At 37.1% G+C, this 21,536-nt stretch overlaps 1 protein-coding gene across 1 annotated transcript in view; it reads left to right on the top strand.

Moving 5' to 3' along the window:
- Nucleotides 1-509: 509 nt before the first annotated feature.
- The window catches only part of LOC118856056 (putative ferric-chelate reductase 1), a 41,820-nt gene continuing 20,793 nt past the window's right edge, over nt 510-21,536 (top strand). Inside the window, exons 1-5 of the mRNA XM_036766113.1 lie at nt 510-708; nt 2,345-2,481; nt 4,651-4,742; nt 15,678-15,759; nt 20,502-20,696. Of these exons, the coding sequence (XP_036622008.1) occupies nt 510-708; nt 2,345-2,481; nt 4,651-4,742; nt 15,678-15,759; nt 20,502-20,696 (705 nt within the window). The remainder of the gene's footprint in view (nt 709-2,344; nt 2,482-4,650; nt 4,743-15,677; nt 15,760-20,501; nt 20,697-21,536) is intronic.

Raw genomic sequence — 21,536 nt, 5'->3', positions numbered from 1 at the left:
TGAGGAGGGGCCAGGAATATACCTTTGCTTTGCTTTGAGGTTTTTAGCTTAGGTAACCTATTAGGTTCTTACAAGCCCTAAGATACTTGATGCTTATTTTCCTTAACAGTAGTCCTGAATACGTGAACTTTATATTCAGGGAAATTTTGCTATATGTTCTATTTGCAAGTAGTAGAGACGCCATTAGAGCACATGAGAATCCTTCTCCCCTGAACCCTCCCTTGCAGGTGGGCTGCAGTAGCCAAAGTTAAACAAGCTTAAAACATGGGGTCGCTTCAGAATGACTGCCTTAGTGACTAATTTTGTACAATATCCTTGCTTTGGTGCTAAGCATACTTATGGTGCAGCACCACAATCAAATCTATATCATTCCTCTATTTTCAGCTGCATCATCCTACGTCTCTGCTGCTTATGCAGAGTCAAGTTGGGATATGAGATAATTTATGGGGAAAAAATTTGCAAACCTTAAAGCACTCCATAAATATTAATAAAAATTTATACCTTGACAGATGGCAAAGTGGACCTCCTTGGTGTATTTGGTCATTGCAGTGCTGTTCTGGACAGTTTGGGGAGACCTAAATGGAGCTAACGATCTGGACTGCAGCTTTATGGACTCTTTTGATGAATCTTTTGTCCTCCCGCACTCCTTGATCCCTTATAACATCTCTGTTTCACAAAGTTCTTTTAATCCACACGACGAAATCACAGGTAAACAACAAAGAGATTTTTTGTTTGTTTCTGAAATGCACCTGGTATGGCAAAGAAAGAGCACTGAGTTTGGACTCGTAGGATCTGAGTTAAAATCCCAGGTCTGCTTCTTAACTACCTCTGTAAGGTCGGGCTTGCCACCTGAGCTTCAGCTTTCTTGTCTAAAAAACGAGGTGACAGGACTAGATAACCTATAAGGTTCCATTCGGCTCTAGATCTGAGTCTATGGATTTTTTCTTTAAATGAAACACTTTAATATGGCTACACTTGTTATGTTGTTGTTGAATCATGTCCAAATCTTCATGACCCCATTCAGGGTTTTCTTGACAAAGAGTGGAGTGGTTTGCCATTTCCTTCTCCAGCTCATTTTACAGATGAGGAAACTGAGGCAAACAGGGTGAAGTCACTTGCCCAGGGACACACAGCTAGTCAGTGTTTGAGGCCAGATTTGAACTCACAAAGATGAGTCTTCATGCCTCCAGGCCCAGCGCTCTATCCGCTGTGCCACCTAGCTGCCTCTAGTTACGTACTTGTTATGTAGAGATCTAAAATACACTTTTTAAAAAAAGCAGGGGGCCTTTCATTTATGCCGTAGCACAAATATGCTAGACAAGAGAAAGCAATGTTGACATGTTACTCTAATCAAAGCTAGGTCATCATAATTTAACTGATTTTTCTTAGCAGCAGATATTCTTTTTTTTTCTTTTTGCTTTTTGGCAGGGCAATTGGGGTTAAGTGACTTGCCCAAGGTCACATAGCTAGTACATGTGTCAAGTGTCTGAGGCCGGATTTGAACTCAGGTCCTCCTGACTCCAGGGCCAGTGCTCTACTGACTGTGCCACCTAGCTGCCCCAAGCAGCAGATATTCTAAAACAGATGTGTCAAACATGTACTACAGTGGTACCTTGGGCCCCAAACCAAATTAACATGTGATTGGGAAATATTTACCAAAGTAAATAAAAATACAATAAAACATAATCATATTACATTTTAAGTCTAAGTCTACATGTAGCCTGCAGGGATCCTTATGTGTAGTTTAGTGGCCCCTGTTTCTATATGAATTTGGTAGCACTACTCTAAAATACTGACCCAGCATGTCTTGAGTCTCTCTACCTCTTCCATGAGTGTAACAAGCAGTTTTAATTTTGAAGAATGTCTCCCTTTGTAAATTTAACTCTGTAAGAAGAATCTCCAAATGCTATTGGCTGTTATTTGTAGATAATTGTATTATAGTTATGACTGAGGCAAAGCAAGATAGCAAACATTTATTAAGCAATTACCATGCCAGGCACTGTGCTAAATCCTGTGGATAAATACAAACAAAAAGACAGTTCTGCCTCTCCGAGATCTCCTGGGGGTAACACAACACAAAATGGAGCTGAAAAATGGGAGAATGAAGGGTGCACAGTGTTAAAGTACAGAGAATGTCACAAGCGTGCCAGGAGGGAAATAAAAGTTAGCCAATGGAGGCGCCAGGAACCAATGGGAGAAGGGGGCAAAACAGAAGAATGTTTCAGGGTGAGACTCCAGATGAGTATTACAGTTGGGAGGGGAAGTGGATGAGTTTCCCTCTTACAGAACAGGGTAACATTTTGGGGAAAGACATGTCGATTTAGTGATGTCACTGTTTCTTCAGTAACTCTACAAGTTACCAACAGCACTGGATTCAACAGATTCCTGCTCCAGGCCCAAGGCCCTAATGGAACTGCTCCTTTTGGTACTTTTCAAATCACAGATAGAAACACACAAGGCCTCACGTGTAGAAATATTGAGGTATGTAATGTTTATTTCTATAAAAAAATCCTTCATTCCTTAAATTATTCTACTGGCTACATCCAAAAGGAGCAATCATTTTGTTTTAAGACATTTGAAAGTTTTTCTTTCATTCAGAGGCTGAATTGGATGTTTGAGAACATTTTAATCTTTTTTTTTTTCAAATTGCTTTCCTTGTTTTGTAAAACCTCACATTTTTAGAGGTTTACTTGAATAGATAAATCTTTAAAGTAATTTCTAATGCTTGCTTTTCACTGGTTTTCCCCTTTTCCTTAGATGGATTTTTTTTCAGCACATTAGGCAGCAACTAATTAAATGCTTATTGTATACTAGGACCTATTAGAGATAGTATGGTACAGTGTATAAATACCCAGGTCTCTGAGTTAGGGACACTTGGGTTCAAGTCCCAGCTCTAATGAGTATTAACTACATGCCCCTGGGCAAGTCACTAGCTGATCACACCAGATCCCATAAGTTCAGTTATCTCTGTGCAAATGATTCCTAGATCTCTATGTCTAACCCTAGTTTCTCTGCTGAGTGACAGAAATGCATCTCCAACTGCTTCTTGGACATTAATTAGATATTCTGTAGGTATTTCAAACACAACACATCAAAAACGGAATTCCTTATCTTTCCTACCCTAAAACCCTCCTCCCTTTCTGAATTTTCTCATTAATGTTAAGTGTACCACTATCCTTTGTCACATACCTTGGAGTGACTTCTCACATATCCCCACATCTTGTCATTTCTACCTTCATATCTTTCATATCACCCCCTCTCTCCACTAACCTGACATCTCCCCTAGTTTGGGCCCTCATCACCTCTCACCTGGACTATTACAATAGCCATGGAATTGGTCTCTCTGCCTCTAGTCTCTTTCCACTCCCATCCATCCACTGCTCAGTTGATGACGTGATTATTTGAAAGTATAGATCCAATTAGGTCAACCCCCTGCTCAATGAGCTCCAATGGCTCCCTATTTCCTCCAGGATCAAATATAAAGATCCCTGTTTTGACATTTAAAATATTCTATAACCTGGCCCCTTCCAATTTCTCCAATTACACCTTACCACTTTCCAATTACACTAACCTACTTGCATTTACTTTCCAATTACACTTACCCTACCTCTGTACTGGCTGCTCCCATGCCTGGAATGCTCTACCCCCTCACCTCTGCCTCGTAGCTTTTCTGGCATCCTTCAGTACTCAGCTCAAATCCTGTATTTTGCAGGAAGTTTTTCCCATGTCCCTCAGTTGCTAATGCCTTCCCCTTTGGGACTGCTTTTATCCAGCTCTATCTATCTTGAAGGTACCTAGTTATTTACAAGCTGTCTTCCTGCTCCCCATTAGATTGTGATCTCCTGTTTTTGTCTTTCTGTGTCCAAGCCTTAGCACAGTGCCTATTACATAGTAAATTCTTAATAAGTTATTGTTGGCTGACAGCCTCTCTCTGCTTCAGGTAACTATTGTCTTAGACTATGTATTGTAGAATGATAACTGATCTGTATTACTCAAGGGATCTCTTTATCAGGACCAAAAAAATGCCATGGAGATAGAAGATGCTTTGAGGAAAGTTTTTAAGATTTATTCTACCAAGCTAAATGCTTTATTAAAGCAATATATAGTGAGATCTTATATGCTCTATACCGTTTTCTGCAATGTTACTATAAAGATATCATTTACTATAGAAAAATTTTCTTACGGCATAATACCTGTCTTCAATTTTGCTGTATTCTCTCACAAAATCACTGAAAAGGGAATAAATGCACATGATTAATCCTGACAGCAGAAATAAATCTCCTTAGGGCTTCTGAAATTGCCTTTTTAAAAAAAAACTATTAAAAAAACACTGTTTAGATGGTTTGTACTGATATTGAATTTTTAAAAGCTCTGAGATTTGGCATTCTAAATCAGTAGTGAAATATTTTGTTATTTTTAAAGCAGTATCAATTTATCACCAAGTGACCCCAATACCTCTTTAAATCCTTGGAAAAGAAAATGACAGACATTGAGCAGAGTCTTTGATTCTAGTACCTTGTTCCATTGATTGATGGACAGAAGTAAATTCTAAAAATTCAGCAACTCCATCTAATCCTGTGAATATGGGAAACATCTTTTGAAGATATGTATTACTTTTCTTTGGTGTATGCTGACTTTATTTCATTACAGAACTCTTCAGTAAGTCACAGGGACAGCAGCAATAAGCAGTCAGTCCAAACAGTTTGGATAGCACCCCCTGAAAGTGGAAATATTCAATTCAGGTATGTTAAGTTTCTAATATGATTGCACAAGTAAATTCGAGTTCTTCATGTGTCACTTTAAGAACAAATTGCTGGCATTTATGAGTACTAAAAAGCACCCCCTCAAAAAATTAAAGAAACTATTTCTACCCCTCAAGAACCTTCAACTGAAGGAAATATTACAAACAAACATGAAACAGTTAGAAGACAATATCTGGTGGTATTTAATTGAGTAGTGTAGATGACAAATGCTAAAAGGAGATTAACATATTTGAAGAGTCAAGAGAATCCTCTAGAGCATTGGGGGTTGTGACATGACCACACCCTGGTTGGTTATAACTAGAATCTAGGCAACCTGACACCATAATAACTTATGACGATATTTTTTGTTTGTTTGCTCATTCTTCCAATGTAAGTCTTGACTTTGGACTTTTTATTAAGGCCAGGCTCTGTATACTTTTAGATAGAATGGCTAGATTGTGCTTGTCCTGTTTTATGTCTACTTTGCTCCTGCTTTCTTGGACTATTAAGTGTTGTGTTATTCCAGAATCTCAGAGACAGATCAGGCTGGGGTTATGCAAGCTCTTAGTGTGCCCAAAGTAGCCTGAACTAGGATAAAGTCTAAGTATTAGCCTCCTGATATGAGCTCTGTAAGTTTCTGAGTTCAGTTCATGTTTGAGCAACATAACTTTGGACTTGCCTCTGGTTGGAGCTCCAGGAAACCACTATTAGACTCAGTCAATCAACTGGAAAACTCTGCAGGTTGAGTGACAGAATGGCAGGTCTCCCTTTGGTTGGGGCTTACTGCCCTAGTTATTTTGTTGCAGAAAACAGATTGGGCTTGGAGCTTGATCTGAGACCCAACTTCCTCCTGGGATCACAGTCACAGAGCTGCTGTTTCTTCTGTACTTGTTGTTCACTTAGTACACACAAAGGGACTGCAATTGCTCCTTGTCCTGGACTGTATACTTCTATATCCCCTACCAGATGCAGATCCTTTATTCAGTTTTCATTGGATGTGAGACCCAGCACAAGGTAGTGAATGACAGAACTTCTAGTTGGAACCTATTTCTGCTCACTGTAAAAGGTGGGGCCCCTCTGTCCTAGATCTGAGACCTTTTCTTGCCCTAATATAGCTTGGGGCATACCCTTGTTCATTTCCTGTGCTCCAAAGGCTCCATGCAGCCACTCCTGCTAGACCCCATCCCCAAACATCTGTCTCCCTTTACCAACCTGGGCTGGGAAAATGACTAAATTTTTTCAAGACTAATCCAACCATTCTAGAGAGCAATTTGGAACTATGCCCAAAGGGCTATAAAACTGTGCATACCCTTTGACCCAGCAAAACCACTTCTAGGTCTGTATCCCAAAGAGATCATAAAAATGGGAACACGACCCACAAATACAAAAGTATTTATAACAGGCTCAGATTCAATCTAGCTTAGTAGGTTGAATCTGGCCCGCTCATGAAAACAAGCGTCACAAAAGGGTGAGATTCCTTAAGACAACCCAATATGGTGAATCTTTAATAAACTTTGTCTTTTTACCTTGGCTGAGGAAAAAAAGTATTTATAACAGCTCTTTTTGTGGTGGCCAAGAATTGGAAATTGAGGAGATGCCCAGCAATTTGAGAATGGCTGAAAGTTGTGGTATATGAATGTAATGGAATACTATTGTTCCATAAGAAATGATGAGCAGGCAGACCAGAAAAACCTATAAAGACTTACATGAACTGATGGTGAGTGAAGTGAGCAGAACCAGGAAAACATTGTACACAGTAATAGCAGTATTGTTCAATGACTAACTTTGAAAGACTTAGCTCTTCTCAGCAATGCAAGGATTTAAGAAAATTCCAAAAGACTCATGATGGAAAATGCTATCCATATCCAGAGAAAGAATTATGTAGTCTGAATGCAGATCAAAGCATATTATTTGCTCTCTCTGTCTCTTTTTTTTGTTCTTTCTCATGGTTTCTCCCATTAGTTCAAATTATTTTTTACAACATGACTAATGTAAAAATGTTTAATATGAATGTATATGTATAGCCTATATCAGATTGCATGCCATCTTGGGGAGGGGAGGGAGGCAAAGAAAATTTAGAACTCAAAATCTTACAGAAGTGAATGTTTGTATTGGCAATCAAAATGGGCTCTTAGCACTTAATTCAACCAAGTGCCCTTGAAGAGTTTGGCCTTTATTTCCTTGATTAAATTAGGAGTCCTTAATGACCTCCTTACCTCAAGGGAAAGCCTAGTTTACATGGGTTTGAGTGACATGTTTGTGACATCAGAGGCTTTTAGACCACGTGGGTTTAAGTCGCATTTTTTGTGACGATTTTAGGTCACATGGGTGAGTCGCATGTGTGACTCACCCTTGACCCTTAAAAAGATATAAAACCAGAGGTTGGCTTTCCTTTTTCAGTGCTCTGACCCACAGCAGTAGTGGCACGTGTGACTCTGGGCCAGCCCTTGTTATGAGCTCCCTGGCTGAACTCAGATGTTGGTAACTATGAATTGTATTTGGTCTGTCTGTCAATGTTTGTAATTTGTTTGTATTTGCTCTGAAGTTCAGGGTGCTGGCTTTTCCCCCTGAACTAAGTGAATGGTATTTGTATGCTGGATTAAAGTAAGATTGTCAACCCCTTAACATTGCTTTCCTTAGTAAAGCAGATCAAAAGAACCTCGGCTTGCAGCATTCTGTGAGCTGGTTGTTGTTGGTTTTTCACCCCCACAGCAGCTGCTAGCCGGATTGTTGAAACAATGTTGAAAACTAAAAAACAATTTTTTTCAAGGATTTCATAGTCAGGATTTGGTCTGGTCCATTTTCTAGTTAAGACTAAGGAAAGGTACAGAATAGTGGCTCTAAGAGATCTGAGGAGGGAGAAATGAATTCTGAAGAGGAATCCGACAGATTTCAGTAAGGAGACAGTACTTGACAGGTGGAGATTATTTGGGGTAGGGGTGGTTATTCTTTCATCTTATCTTTTATTTTTTTTTTGACTGTTAAAATTTCTTTTATAGGCAATTGAAAAAATAAGATGTGAAATAAATAGTACATGTGGTTGAGGAAAAAATAAAATAGGAGGAGGAAAAAGGAAATTTAGAATGTCAAATGCTCTCCTTTTTGCCATACTCTCCCCTTTCCAGAAGGCATAGGATAACCATTCTCCCTATGACATCAGACAGAACACATTTCCACCTTAGCCACATTGCCTCAAAGAAAATAAATATCTTCATCATTAAACTGCCTGTTCATATCCTTTGGCTGTTTTGCAATAGGGCAATGTCTCACATTCTTATAGATTTCACAAAGTTCTGTATATACTTTAGATAGGAGACCTTTATCTGATAACCTGTCTATAAAATTTTTTTCTCCATTTTCTGCTTTCCTTCTTATCTTGGCTACATTTATTTTCTACAAACTCTTTTTAATGTAATACAATGAAAATTATCCCCTTTATACCTAACTTTGGTCTCTATCTCTGTTTCTTCATAAATTGTTCACCTATCCATAAGTCTGATAGGTAGTATGTTCTGTGTTCTCCTAATTTTCTACTAAAATCTCTCTTTACATCTAGACCTTTTGACCTGATCTTGGTAAACTCATCCTATTTTTTAAAACAATATTTTATTCCCCCCCCCCAATTATGTGTTTAAATAATTTTTAACGTTTGTTTTTTAACATCCAAACTCTATTCCATCCTCCTTTCCCTCCCCCTCCCTGAGACAGTAAGTAATCTGATATAGGTTATACATGTGCAATCATGTAAAACATATTTTTATATTAGTCATTTTGTGGAAGAAAACTTGGAAAAAAAGAAAGAGAGAGAAATAGTATTCTTCGGTCTGTATTCAAACAATATCAGTTCTTTCTCTAGAGGTGGATAGCATTTTTCATCATGAATCCTTTGGGATTGTCTTGGAACATTGTATTACTAAGAATAGCTAAGTCATTCACAGTGGTTCATCATACAATATCGCTCTTACTGTGTATGATGTTCTCCTGGTTCTGCTCACTTCACTCTGCATCAGTTCGTGTAAGTCTGGGTTTTTCTGAAATCATCCTGTTTGTCATTTCTTATAGCACAATAATATTCCATTCCAATCATATATCACAACTTGTCCAGCCGTTCCCCAATTGACAGGCATCCCCTCAATTTCCAAATGGTCATCTAGCCTATGCTTAAGGATTTCCTGTGAAGGGGAACCCACTATATCCCAAAGCTGCCCATTCCACTTTGGATAGTTCTGATTGTTAGAAAGCAAACCTATTATTGATGCCCTGTAGGTAAAATCTAGAAACAAATTTTTATTAAATATTTTTATTTTAGTTTGGGTTCTTTTCTGTTAATATAATTTCTATGTTGTATACATAGGATTTACAGCTTTTTTGTAAACACCTTGGTAACCTAAGACTTAATGTTTGGATCCTTGCTAATCTTAGAGGAAAGAATGTCAGTATTTTTCCAAATAAGATAGAATGCATTTTACAATTAGTGCATGGGGGTTGCAACCTCCAAGCAAGGTGGAGCCCCAGAATTTAGAGGCTCAAATATTCAACTGTAATATTTCCTTCAACAATGCAATTGTTTTCTGCATAATCCTTGCCCATGTCCTCCCTTGAGTTCACCATTGGGGAGGTCCATTCAATATGTTAGGGGCCTTTCCCTTTTCCTCTTTGACATTTGGTATTCCTTATAGGATATGCGTGGATCGTATGACTGTCCAATCAGTTGTCTCTTGCCAAATGTCTAACCTGTTTTCTTTCTTTTTTTTTGATCATATATTTCCTTAACATCCTTTTCTCTTTCTTCCTAGTAGGTTCTTATTTGTAATGCATCACATTTTGCTCACACCAACCGTGTGCCTCTCAACTGCCTTCTGTGTGATAATAATTTTTAATAAATCCTTAATTTAATTTTAATTGGAAGCTGCAATTTTCAACTAACAACCATACACCAATACCAACAAAATATTGGTTTTAAAAAGATGAGACTTTGTTTCAAAGTTCAAAATTTTCTTGAAAAAAATCCAGCCTGTTTTCCCCCTGTTTAATCGAACCCAATTTATCCATTTGCAATGTCTATCCTAAGATAGATAGATCTAGACCTAGAATATATATTATAGAGATCTCCACCCCTGGTCCACCCAAATTATTTTGGGTCCCATATTCCTTGGGGGGGGGGATTCATGGAGGTAGCAATGTTAGCAACAGTTGCTAAACAATGAGGAACCACCTGTTGCCCTAGATATATTTTAACCAATGAATGTATTACCCACATAGGATGTTGCCCGCAAAACCACAGAAGGGACTTTCCCTAGAGCAGCACCTGTGCACTATCCCTCTTGGCTCACGTTAAGGTGAACCTGGCTCATAATAATATCATTACCATAAATTAATACCCCCAAGTGGGCTTTCTTGTATGCATTATGGGTAACCACACGCACAGCTCCAAGTTGCCTTTATAACCAGGCGATCATGGTTTGGACCAGACCCAGGATATTTGTTAGTGTTTTCTGCTCTATATAAACCCCATGCTTCACTCCAGTGGGGTGCCCATCTCCCTTAAGGAATAGAGCCCACTGAGTGCATCACACTAAATAAATATCCTTGCTTGATTTGGAGACAGTGTACCATGACAGGCCTTTTACCTCATTATAATATATAAAACATTATATCTGCATATATAAACTTGCCAAACAAGGTGCTTTGTATCTTTCAAGGAATTTTGTATAATTTTGATATGTGTATTTAAAGCATGTTGTTGGAATATAACTTTCAGGATAGCTTTTTTGTTGTACCAAATCAAAAATTTTTATAGTAAAAAATAAGTTTAATCCCATCTTTTATTCTTTATATCTTTTTATACACTTTTTAAAGCCAGACTATTTCCTATTTTCATCAAAGATATTCTTGAAATATGTATAAATTATTCTTATAAAAATTTCTGTAGATTGGGAAAATATACATATACTCCAGTTAATTTGTTATTGATATTCTTTCAGTCACTTTTCTTTGATATTAATAAGGACAGATTTTTTTTCCTACACCTTTGGTGTATTTCCCTATGAATCAATCTCTCAATGGCATAATCTCTAGCATGGATCCCTTCTATGTTTATTTGGTCTACTGTAGCTGCTTTTCATTCTCTTTATAAGCATCTTGCATCCAAACGTAGTGGTTCCACTTTCCTTGATGGTGAAAAATTTGTTATAAAAACCCTTTGCAACTCTTTTCCATCTTTTCATTTGTGCTCTGTAAATATCCTAAGAAGGCTTTGTTTGGTATCTTTCACCAAGTTTTGTTTAAATTGATTTTGTTCTCTTTTACTTCTTTCTTTTTTGATGAAGCAATGTTGCCCAAAATCTTCCACCATCTTCCATGAGAATTTACAAATGAGTTTATTATCTAAACTCATCTTGCTCTTGGCTATCGCAGCTATATGCTTAGCCAGTAAGTCAAGTGTTTCCTGATGAAGGCTTTTTTTGTAGGAAATAACTGCAATTGATATCTCTGTCCTTCTGTCTGTATCTCCTTTTTTTTTAAATGATGAGTAACTTATTTAATTCAGGTTAAAGACATTTTATTTGAATAGCATGTCTTTTTGTAATTTTTATTTTTCTAGGTTCATACTAATTTCCCTAATAAGTCAGGATCTGCCTATATGCATATGATTCAGGAATGAGTCACTTTCTGTTGATTAAAATATCAATTTCCTTTTTTGTTTGGTTATATTTGATGCTTGCTCCTTCTGGCTCCTTCATATTTTTGTTTTGAAGAAAATATTCATGACATAGAGACCTACGATTCTTTGGCCTCTCTCCTTCCTTATTCTTGAAACATATTTTTACTATCCTCAACTATTCCCAATTTTGTAGGAAACCATGAATCTACACCAACCAAGCAATTGTTCATTAATTAACTGGGCTTACTGTATAGTTGAAATAGAAAGGTAACTTTCTGGTCCTGGACTACAATAGGATTAAAGAGAAGGGTATAGATGAGAAATTATAGAATTAACAAGACCTGACAACCATTTGGATATGGGGAATAAGGAAAAAGGAAAAGTAAAGGGTCGCTCCAAGGTTTTGAGCCCGGACAAAAGTTGGTAATGCCATTAACAGAAAGGGTATGTGTCAATTTAATTCGTAGGGTTTCACCAAGTTCTTTGTAGAATCTCTCTACCTTGATGACTCCACAAGACTGATGAAGAGACATGATTTCTACCTCCTGGCAAAAAGGTGGTGGACTAAAGGTGAAGAATGAGACATATGTTTTCAGATGCAGCCAATGTGTGAATCTGTTTCTTTGACTATATTTAAGTGGTATAAGGAAGAGTTCATTAGTAGGGGCAAAAGAAAGAAAAGTGTTAATTAGACATTAAAAATATAAAAAGAGAAGAAATTTCAGAAATATACATAAGTATGGCAGTGTTGATACTACTGTGTAGAATTTAATATTAAAATTTGCAATGGTATAATGTATGTATGTGATATGAGATTATATGTAATAATAATTGTTTTATTCAAAAAATATCTACTTGTTTATTCTCTGAAATATAGATTGGTGATAACAATTATTTGTATGGTAGTTTTTTTGCAAATATTTATTACCACCACTGAAATACAAGATGATCCAATAACTGATGTAATGTTTCTTTTGTTTAATGTGATATTTTTTAATTTATTTTTATTAAGATTTTTTATTTTAAATTTACAACACTCAGTTCCACATGCTTTTGAGTTTCAAATTTTCTTCCCCTCCCTCCTCTCCCTCCTTCCCCTCAAGACATCATGGAATCCAATATATGTTCTACATATACCTTCACATTAAACTTATTTATACAATAGTCAAATTGTAAAGAAGAATTATGACCAATGGAATGAATCATGAGAAAGAAGAAACAAAACCAGAAAAAGAGAGAGAGAGAGAGAGAGAGAGAGAGAGCAAATAATTTGCCTCAATCTACATTCAGACTCCATAGTTCTTTCTCTGGATGTAGATAGCTCTCTCTATTGTGAGTCCTTTGGAATTGTCTTTGAACCTTGCATTGCTGAGAAGAGCCAAGTCTATCACAGTTAGTCATCACAGATGCAATATATCTGTGGTTGTGTACAATGTTCTCCTGGTTCTGCTCGCCTCACTCAGCATCATATCATGTAGGTCCTTCCAGGTTATTATGAAGTCCATATCTTCCCCATTTCTAACTTGTTTAGCCATTCCCCAATTGATGGGCATCTCCTTGATTTCCAGTTCTTTGCTACCACGAAAAGAGCTGCTATAAATATTTTTGTACCTACAGATCCCTTTCCCACTTGTGTGATCTCTTTGGGATACAGCCCTAGAAGTGGTATTGCTGGGTGAAAGGGTGATGTAATGTTTCTTGTTGGAAACAAGGTAAAAAGAAAAATGATATGACACAAGGAAACCTACATTCTGTTTACCTGACAGATTCTTTGAGTTTATTTCTTATAACTGTGCAGCTAGAGAATTCATTCTTTTCAGACCAATGGACCCCAAGGTGTTAGTGAATATAATAGCTTATTTACACAATTATGGATGTGAGGGAGCCATGTTAGCAACCAGAAGCAAGCAAGCTTTATTTAATGAGGTCAGGATCAGGCAGAGGGGAAGAGGTTTTGAGGACTTGTTTGGCACTTATAACAGGGTCTATAGTCCTGGCATATGGCACTGAGTAAGAGAATTGTGCAATTAAACTTCCCAAATGACTGCAAGCATGAGGAAGAATAAAGAGAGACAGCTATATCTGAAAGACAGAAACCCAAATTTTTGAAAGACAGCATTTATGAAAACCCAAGGAATAGACAGAGAGTGGCTTTAGCTATCTAAGTAAATCAGTCATGCCAACTTTGCAAATTTCCACAAAACAAGAGTTTTTAAGCCCCTTCTCATTTTTAATACAGGAAAACATATTTGTGCATTAATGGATAGGGAGTGGACTTTTGTTGACATTGAATTTCATTGACAATAGGGAACTACAAGCTAAGAACTCCCTCTACAAATTCAGGTTAGCACCATCTCTGCAATATACTCCCTGAGTTATCTCTGAGCCACTGAAAAGTTAAGTGACTTTCTCAAGGTCATACAACCACTGTGTGTCAGAGACAAGACTCAAACCCACGTCCTCTTGGTTAACTATTCACATCATGCCATTTCTATTGTCAGCATGTAAAGGCTAAAGTAATACAATAAATGGGAGAGCAAATAAAATAGATTTTTAGTACAGGTAAAGAAATCTGTTTCCCACTACAAACACCCTTCTGAAACTGAACCTAAAATAAATACAAAAATGCATGACAAGTCATCTATGAAAGTCACATACTTTAAGAGGGAGTGGGTGTATAAATGGAGTATTGAGATGGCCAGAGTGTCTCTTGAAGTGTAACTAAGGTAACAGTTAGCCATGGTCAACTGAGCAGTATTTTACCATGTCACTAAGTCAACACATATTTTAAGTGCCTGCTATGTGCCAGACAGATGGTTGCTTGCATGGATTCTGAATCTGGAGAGCTATGGAGTCTGAATTGGTCAGTGTGTTTTTAGCACTTATTGGGTTTCTTGTCAATTTGGCTTCTTTTATTGTGATTATGGAGGCAACATGTGGCAAGGGCCTGGAGGCTGGAGGTAATAGGAATGAAAAGAAGGAAACAGATATGAGTGACTTTAAAGAGAGATTCAACTATGGGAAAAACACCTTTAAAGCCATTTTAACAACACATTACTAGCAAATTACTGCAATAGGGTATTGGATTGCTTTAAATATGTATTTCCCATTTGGCTTTGATTTCAAAATGCCAGTACATCTCCTGACATGTTAAGCCAAATCTTCTCCTCGATATCCTTTTGCTGTGTATTTTGCCTGGAGATCAAAGTATTTGTAAGTATCGTCATAGTCTATTGGCTTAACTTGACCTGGATTTAAGCTTGAAACCTTCAAACTATATATTTCCGTAGAGTGTATTAAGAATTTTCTGTTTATCCAGTCCAAATAACATTTCAACATCACTGGAGAAAGATTACATCAACTAATGAAGCTATTTGTTGTGTTTTCCACTGGATCTATGACATGTTTTTGGTTCAATCAATTTGGAGACCATATGTAGTTCTATTTAGGAGAGATGGTAATGAATTCAAAACTAGGCAGAACCATAATGGATTTAACCAGCTCCCTGAAAAATGCCACTTTTTTATTAGTTCTTAATATATTTGTGTGCTAGTATATTTCAAGAAGGGAACAACATTCCCCATGACAGTAAATACTCTAGTTTTCTCACGGTTATTATTTAGGTCTTTTTATACAGGATATTCCAAAGATCTTAGGGAAATTTTAAGCTACTAAAGCTTATTATTTATTATCTTATTTAATCAGACTAAATTGCACTAAGACTTTTGGGACATGTTGATTTACAATACACAAATAAGCAAAACTGAGGCAAAGATTTGGCAGTAATCATCAAAGACAGTGTAAATGTTATTTACTTTGAGGTAGCTTGCTTGATTATCACTAATACTAAATTAACCTTTGCAATTCTGGGGAAAAAAATTGTTATACCTTTTTTTGTTTCTCAGTCTATGTATCATTGGGGTTTTTTTGTTTATAGATTTTTTTGTGAGAAAAATCTATAAATGCTTTGGATAAAGTTCATTAATAGCTTTAATTGGCCTATAAAAAGATTTGACAATAGATTACATATGTTGAGGGAAGGGGGAGATGAGTAAGAAGGAAGAGTTGAGGTTGACAGGTTTTGAAAGTGGATGATAGATGGTAATGCCATTAATAGAAACAGGGAAATTGTGTGTTTGTGTGTGTGTGTGTGTGTGTGTTTTTGATTAGTAGAGGGAAGAAAAGTTTATTTTTGACATGTTTAACTGTGGCACAAAACAATTTACACAAATTTCTTGCCTCATGTAATCTGGTTCTTATTTCCTTGGCAGAGCAACTGTGTTTCAAGATTTGGATGAACCTGCAGTTAATATTAAAAGCCAGACTCTCCAAACTTTGACAGTATCAACTAAGGTAAATACATATCTTAAAGCTTCAGGTACAATCTAGAACTCTGAGGAAAAGGAAGGAAGAGATTAAGTTGAATCAAAGTCTTCTCCTTTTCTTAGCATACATTTATCTGGAGTACTTGCACCTCTACAAATTTGGGCAGTTAACCTGCTGGCCCACCTGTAGGAAGGAGGCCTCTAGGCACAGTGGGAGCTAGCAGACAGAGAGTCCATTCCCCAGGGTTTTCTATCTCTGTTGAGGGCAGCAGCATACTTCCAATAGTCTGTATTCAGAACTTCAATGTGATAGTAAACTATCCCTCTCCCACCTCATGACCAATCAGTTGTCAAGTCTTGTCTGTATTATTTCCACAATGTAGCTCATATCTATTCCCTTCTGTCCATTCTTGTGGCCTCAGTCCTAGTTCTAACACATATTGCATCTCACCCAAATAATTGGGATAACCTCCTAATTAGTTTCCATGTCTCCAGTCTCTTTCCACTACATAGTGGCTCAGTGGTTTCCCCTTGCCTCCAAAATAAAGTACACAATTTTGTACTTCTTAAAAGCCCTTCAGAAGCTGCCTCCAGCCTTCCTTTTCCAGCTACTTGTTACCTTCCATGCACTGTACATCAAATTGGCCTGGCTGCTATTCCCCTTAGACATTTCCTCTCCCTTCACAGTGCTTCTATTCAAGTTGTCCTTCTAACCTAGAATGTACTGCCTTCTTACCTTGGCCACAGAGAATCCCTACCTTCCTTCGAAGCTCAGCCCAAACCCTATGCCATTCATCAAGCCTTTCCTGATATCCCCAGTGGCTAATTCCCTCTATCCAAAAATAGACTTCTACGTATTTTGTGTTTAAGTTTCTCTACACATATTTTCCTCCAATAGACTGTAAGCTCTTTGAGAATAGTAACTACTCTTTGTTTATTTCATGATATCCATAGCATTGTCCAACGTATAGTAGATACTTAATAAATGCCTATTGATTTAAACTGAATTCTGTGACTAGCTTTATAACCTTGGGAGCAAGTCAGTTGGTCAATAAATATTTTTAAAGAGCCTGCTATGTGCCAGGCAGTGTGCTAATTGCTGGCTATACAAAGGTAAAAGATATTCCCTGTTGTCAAGAAGTTCACAATCTAATGGGGAAGATAACATATAAATAACTATGTTCAAACAAGTTATGCACAGGATTAATTAGAAATAATCAAGTCACTTAACTTTTCTAAAATAGTTTCCTCATCTGTAAAAGAAGGGGTCTGACCAGATTATCTTTTAGGTCTAGCAATCTATTCTAATACCATTTCCCAGTAGCTTTCTCACCTTGGGAAATCCCTCTGCCCCTGCAGCCCCTTTCTCGGTCAATCATTTACAGGAATGTCAGTTTTAAGGAAGTTCCTACCCTAGTCATGTTTACGCTTTCATTTTTCTCAGGGCTCCACTCCTCACTCTCTAGACTTCTTTCTCCACCATGATGCCGCACCTTCTCCTTCCACCCCTTTCAGAGGCCTTTTATGTGTTATCCTCCCCCCATTAGAACATAAGCACATTGAGGGCAGGGACTGTTTCTTTTGCTTGTATTTGTATTACCAGCACTTGGCACAGTGTCTGGTGGCTTAATAAATGCTTGTTAACTGATTGGGGAGGAGATTGATACACACCCAAAATGCATAATTTCAGTCATTATTTTATTATAGGAGATGAATCTCAGGGAAATCAGTATTAGGAAATAGCTTTCTAGAAACCCTATGAATAAAATAATCAATAAACATATATCTGACACAGCTAAGAAAAAGGCTCTAATTAGAGAACAAATTAAAAGTTGTTGACAGTAGAGATCAACACTTATTGAAAATTCAATTCATCAAATGATTAAGCTACTGTCTATTGAGGTAGAAAAGGCAGAATTCTTGCCTTCATGGAATTTAGTGTAGTGCTGTATATGAGAAGCAAATAACTACAATACAAAATAATACCATTACTTAGGGAGGAGAATCAGAGAAGATTGCCTTGTAATTTCCCTGATATGCCATGTCCTATCACCTTTCTATTGCTTCTTTCAAAGATCCCCTGTTGTCTACTGAATGAAGTATGAATTCCTGATGTTTATACATCCCAAGCCTTCTACTACCTAATTCCAACATGACCATCTCATCTTATCCCTTACTCACCATTACATGTTCTCTGCTCCAGTCAAACTGGACCTGCCTTTGTCCACCATTCTTGTCCTTTCCCTTTTCATCTCTGGGTTTTTGTCTTCATAGTCCATCCCATCTAGAATGGACCCTCCCATCCCAAACTTTCTTTCTTGCAGTGCCTGCCTTCTTTCAGAGCTCAAGCTGATTGCTCAATGAAACCTTTCCTAAGCACTCTCCCCACCAGTGGTTGAAGCTGAGCTCTCTGATCTTTTAGCCTTTTGTTTGGACCTTTTCTTTTCCCTTCTCGCTGTCTCTTGTATCCCACTTATCTTGTGTACTTGTTCTCCCTCTCCTAATCTAGCCTTGTTAGTTAATTTCCCACAGCAAATTTCAGAATCTTTTCTTCTTTCCACTTGCCCCTCCCAAATCTATTCATGGCTCTGAGAGCAATTTCAGGAAGGAGATGTCTTTTTTTTTAAGCTTCTTTTTGGGAGTTTTAGAACAATGAGTTAGAAGGGAAGTCTTTCTGTTGAAGTAAAGCTCTCCCTTCTGTGATCCTGTTGTTTACATGGTGTCTTTATGTGAGTCTTTTCCAGCAGCAAGTGCCTACCCTGTCTTAGGCCAGAAGTCTGTATTGATGTCACTGCCCCAACTAACTTAAATTAACTCTTCAAACTGAAACTGATTTTTTAAAGGACCAGGGTGTCACATTTGACACAATAGCATGAGGTTACTCATATCATATTTTGGGCGGGGGTGGGGGGAGGGTCCTGTATCTCCTGTGATTTCTGTATAGGAAGCAGCCCCAGAAGAAACTCCCTCTACCAGTACAGTCCTTCAGCTATTCAATAACTCAAAATTTTAGAGAATTGCTTAAGGCACTGAAAAGTTAACTGACCCTGGTCAGGCTAACAAAGCCTCAGTGTCTCATAGGTAAAACTTGAACCCAGCTCAGTTGAAGCCTGGTCTTTAATCCCCTATGTTATGTTTGTTGTTATTTGTTTGTCATTTCAGTTGTGTTTGACTCTTCGAGACCCCATTTGGGGTTTTCTTGGCAAAGATACTGAAGTGGTTTGACATTTCCTTCTCCAGCTCATTTTATACATGAGGAAACTGAGACAAATAGGGTTAAGTGACTTGCCTGGTGTCACACAGGTAGTAAATGTCAGTGAACAGATTTGAACTGAGGAAGATGTCTTCCTGACTTCAGGCCCAGTGCTCCCTAGCTGCTCCATGCTGTGCTACCTCTACATATTACATATACCTAAAATTATCTGTTTTATATCCTGCTAATCAATTGTCTTCCCAGCCCTCGTTAAGAAAATTTTAAAATTTTGTAAAATTTAATTTTTTTAATTTTATAAAATTTTAAGCTTGCAGAACATGATAAAAAGAATAATTAATTTAAATATGTATCTTTTTTCATTTTAATTACTAAAATGTTGATTTTAGATATTCATTAAATGATGTTCATGTAAAATATCTTCATACAACTTTTCCTAAGTAAATCTTTTGTATAGAATATGGCACAACTCCATCAAGTGTGTATGGAGTATTTACTATGTGTCAAACTCTATACTGCTATTATGGGAGAAAGAAAAGAAATGCAAGAGGTTTTCTTGCTTTCTAGATGGAGCTGGGGAGGAGATAGGGAGAGAACGTGAATCTAAAAATAAAATAAACTGAATTTAAAAAAAAATAAAAGAAATACAGGTCACCCAACCCATCTTCAAGAAGTTCATAGTCTAGAGCTCGAAAGATGAGATCTAAAGTTGAATCTAGGCAAATATTATATATATATAAATAGGAATATCAAAAGATCTGTTACAACTTGTCAGATCAGCAGACTGAACTCCCTCAGATCAAAGTTTGAATAATTTAGTGGAGAAATCCTAGGCAGTTGCTTAAGGCATACAGAGGTTAAATAACTTGCCCCCAGCAGTAAGTTTGAGATATAAGTATTGAAACCAGGCCTTCCTGACTCTAAACTCAGTCACTAAACCAAACCACTACCTTGCACCAGAAAAAAATAGCAGTGTCTGCAACCTTCTAGACAATAAGAGCAAAGTAAAAAATAAATAGAAATATACTTAAGCCCACCTAAATCACATTCACTTTATTGATTAGTTTAACTTTTCTTAGATCCAGATCTACACACACATATATTTAAGTATTACATTGACATTCAACCCCCACCTAACCATTAATTAATAAACTATAAGCTATTTGAGAACAAGGACTAGTTTTTTGCCTTTCCTTGACATTATAGTAGGTGCTTAATAAATTCTAGTTGACTTTATTTGACTTTCCCAAAACTGGATTAGGTAAAATGTCATTATAGATACATTTGGTCCAAAAAAATGGATAGTCAACTTAATATTGTTATAATGGGAGTTTGTGACTGCTGTGGGATTCAATCACGTTGCATTAATGCTATTTTGAAACATCTTTGTTCAAGGCAACCTTATGCAAGGTATACCTGTATATTTCTAAGTCCTAAAGTGAGATTCAAACATGTTTATTTGGGGAGCATTTTTCCATTTTATTTACTCTGCATTTTACCATTTTTTCAGATTTAATTTGATTCAGAAAACAAAAGAGTTTTTTGCATTTTGCTTACAGACTTTACAATTGATGAATTCCAGCGACTGTGGTAAAACCAAGTTTTGTTTCAGAAGTCCGGAAAACTGTGACCCCACAGACCCAAATTGTCTGTTCATGTCTTCTGAGTTGCTGGCTGATCAGAGTTTCAGATTTGAAATGAGCAGCCTTTCTGAGGGTTATGTTTCCATTGGGTTTTCCAGTGATACTTTAATGGTAAGTCACATGTCTTGCCTAGATAGGCAAGGAATACACTTTCAGACAAAAGGTAGGAATCTGACACCAAGCTGGATGGCAGATACTGTTCTCTGATAATCCTTTGATACATAAATGGGATTGAGCAAGATAATAACTGACATTTATGTGTCACTTTCAAACTTGCAAAATGCTTTATGTGCATAAAGCAGATGTTTCATTTAAGCTTCATAACCACTATGTGAGGTAGATGGTATTATCCCTAGTTTACAGAGGAGGAAACTGAAGCTGAGGACGATTACATAACTTGTTGTACAGCTAATAATAGCCATTTGTAGCCAAGTCTTCATGATTCTAGGTCCAAAACTGTATCCACTATGCATAGAAAGTGCTTTATTTTCTAAAGTTGTTTTAACTCTGTACTCCTATGAAAGGAGGTTATTAATTGGTTTTGAGCAGAGGTCCACAGACATACACTTCCCCCTTGCCCCACCAAAGAGGTTCATGGATAGATTTAAGGAAGTCCACTAATTTGAATGGGGAAAAATAAAATATAATCCTATATATTTTCTTTTCTGTGAGTGAAAACACTGTTCTGAGAAGGGGTCCATTTTTGTTGTTCAATTATTTTTCAGTAATGTCTAAATCTTTGTGACCCCATTTGGGGTTTTCTTGGCAAAGATATTAAAATGTTTTGCCATTTTCTTCTCCAACTCATTTTACAGATGAAGAAACTGAAGCAAACAAAGTTAAGTGACTTACCCAGGGTCACACAGTTAGTAAGTGTCTGAGGCCAGATTTGAACTAGGGAAGATGAGTCTTCCTGACTCCAAGCCCACCACTCTATCCACTGTCACATAG

The sequence above is a fragment of the Trichosurus vulpecula genome, chromosome 7 (assembly GCF_011100635.1).
Source record: "Trichosurus vulpecula isolate mTriVul1 chromosome 7, mTriVul1.pri, whole genome shotgun sequence".
Lineage (NCBI taxonomy): Eukaryota > Metazoa > Chordata > Mammalia > Diprotodontia > Phalangeridae > Trichosurus > Trichosurus vulpecula.
The sequence above is the reverse complement of the archived record's forward strand: the minus strand, read 5'-3'. Positions and strand labels throughout refer to the sequence as shown.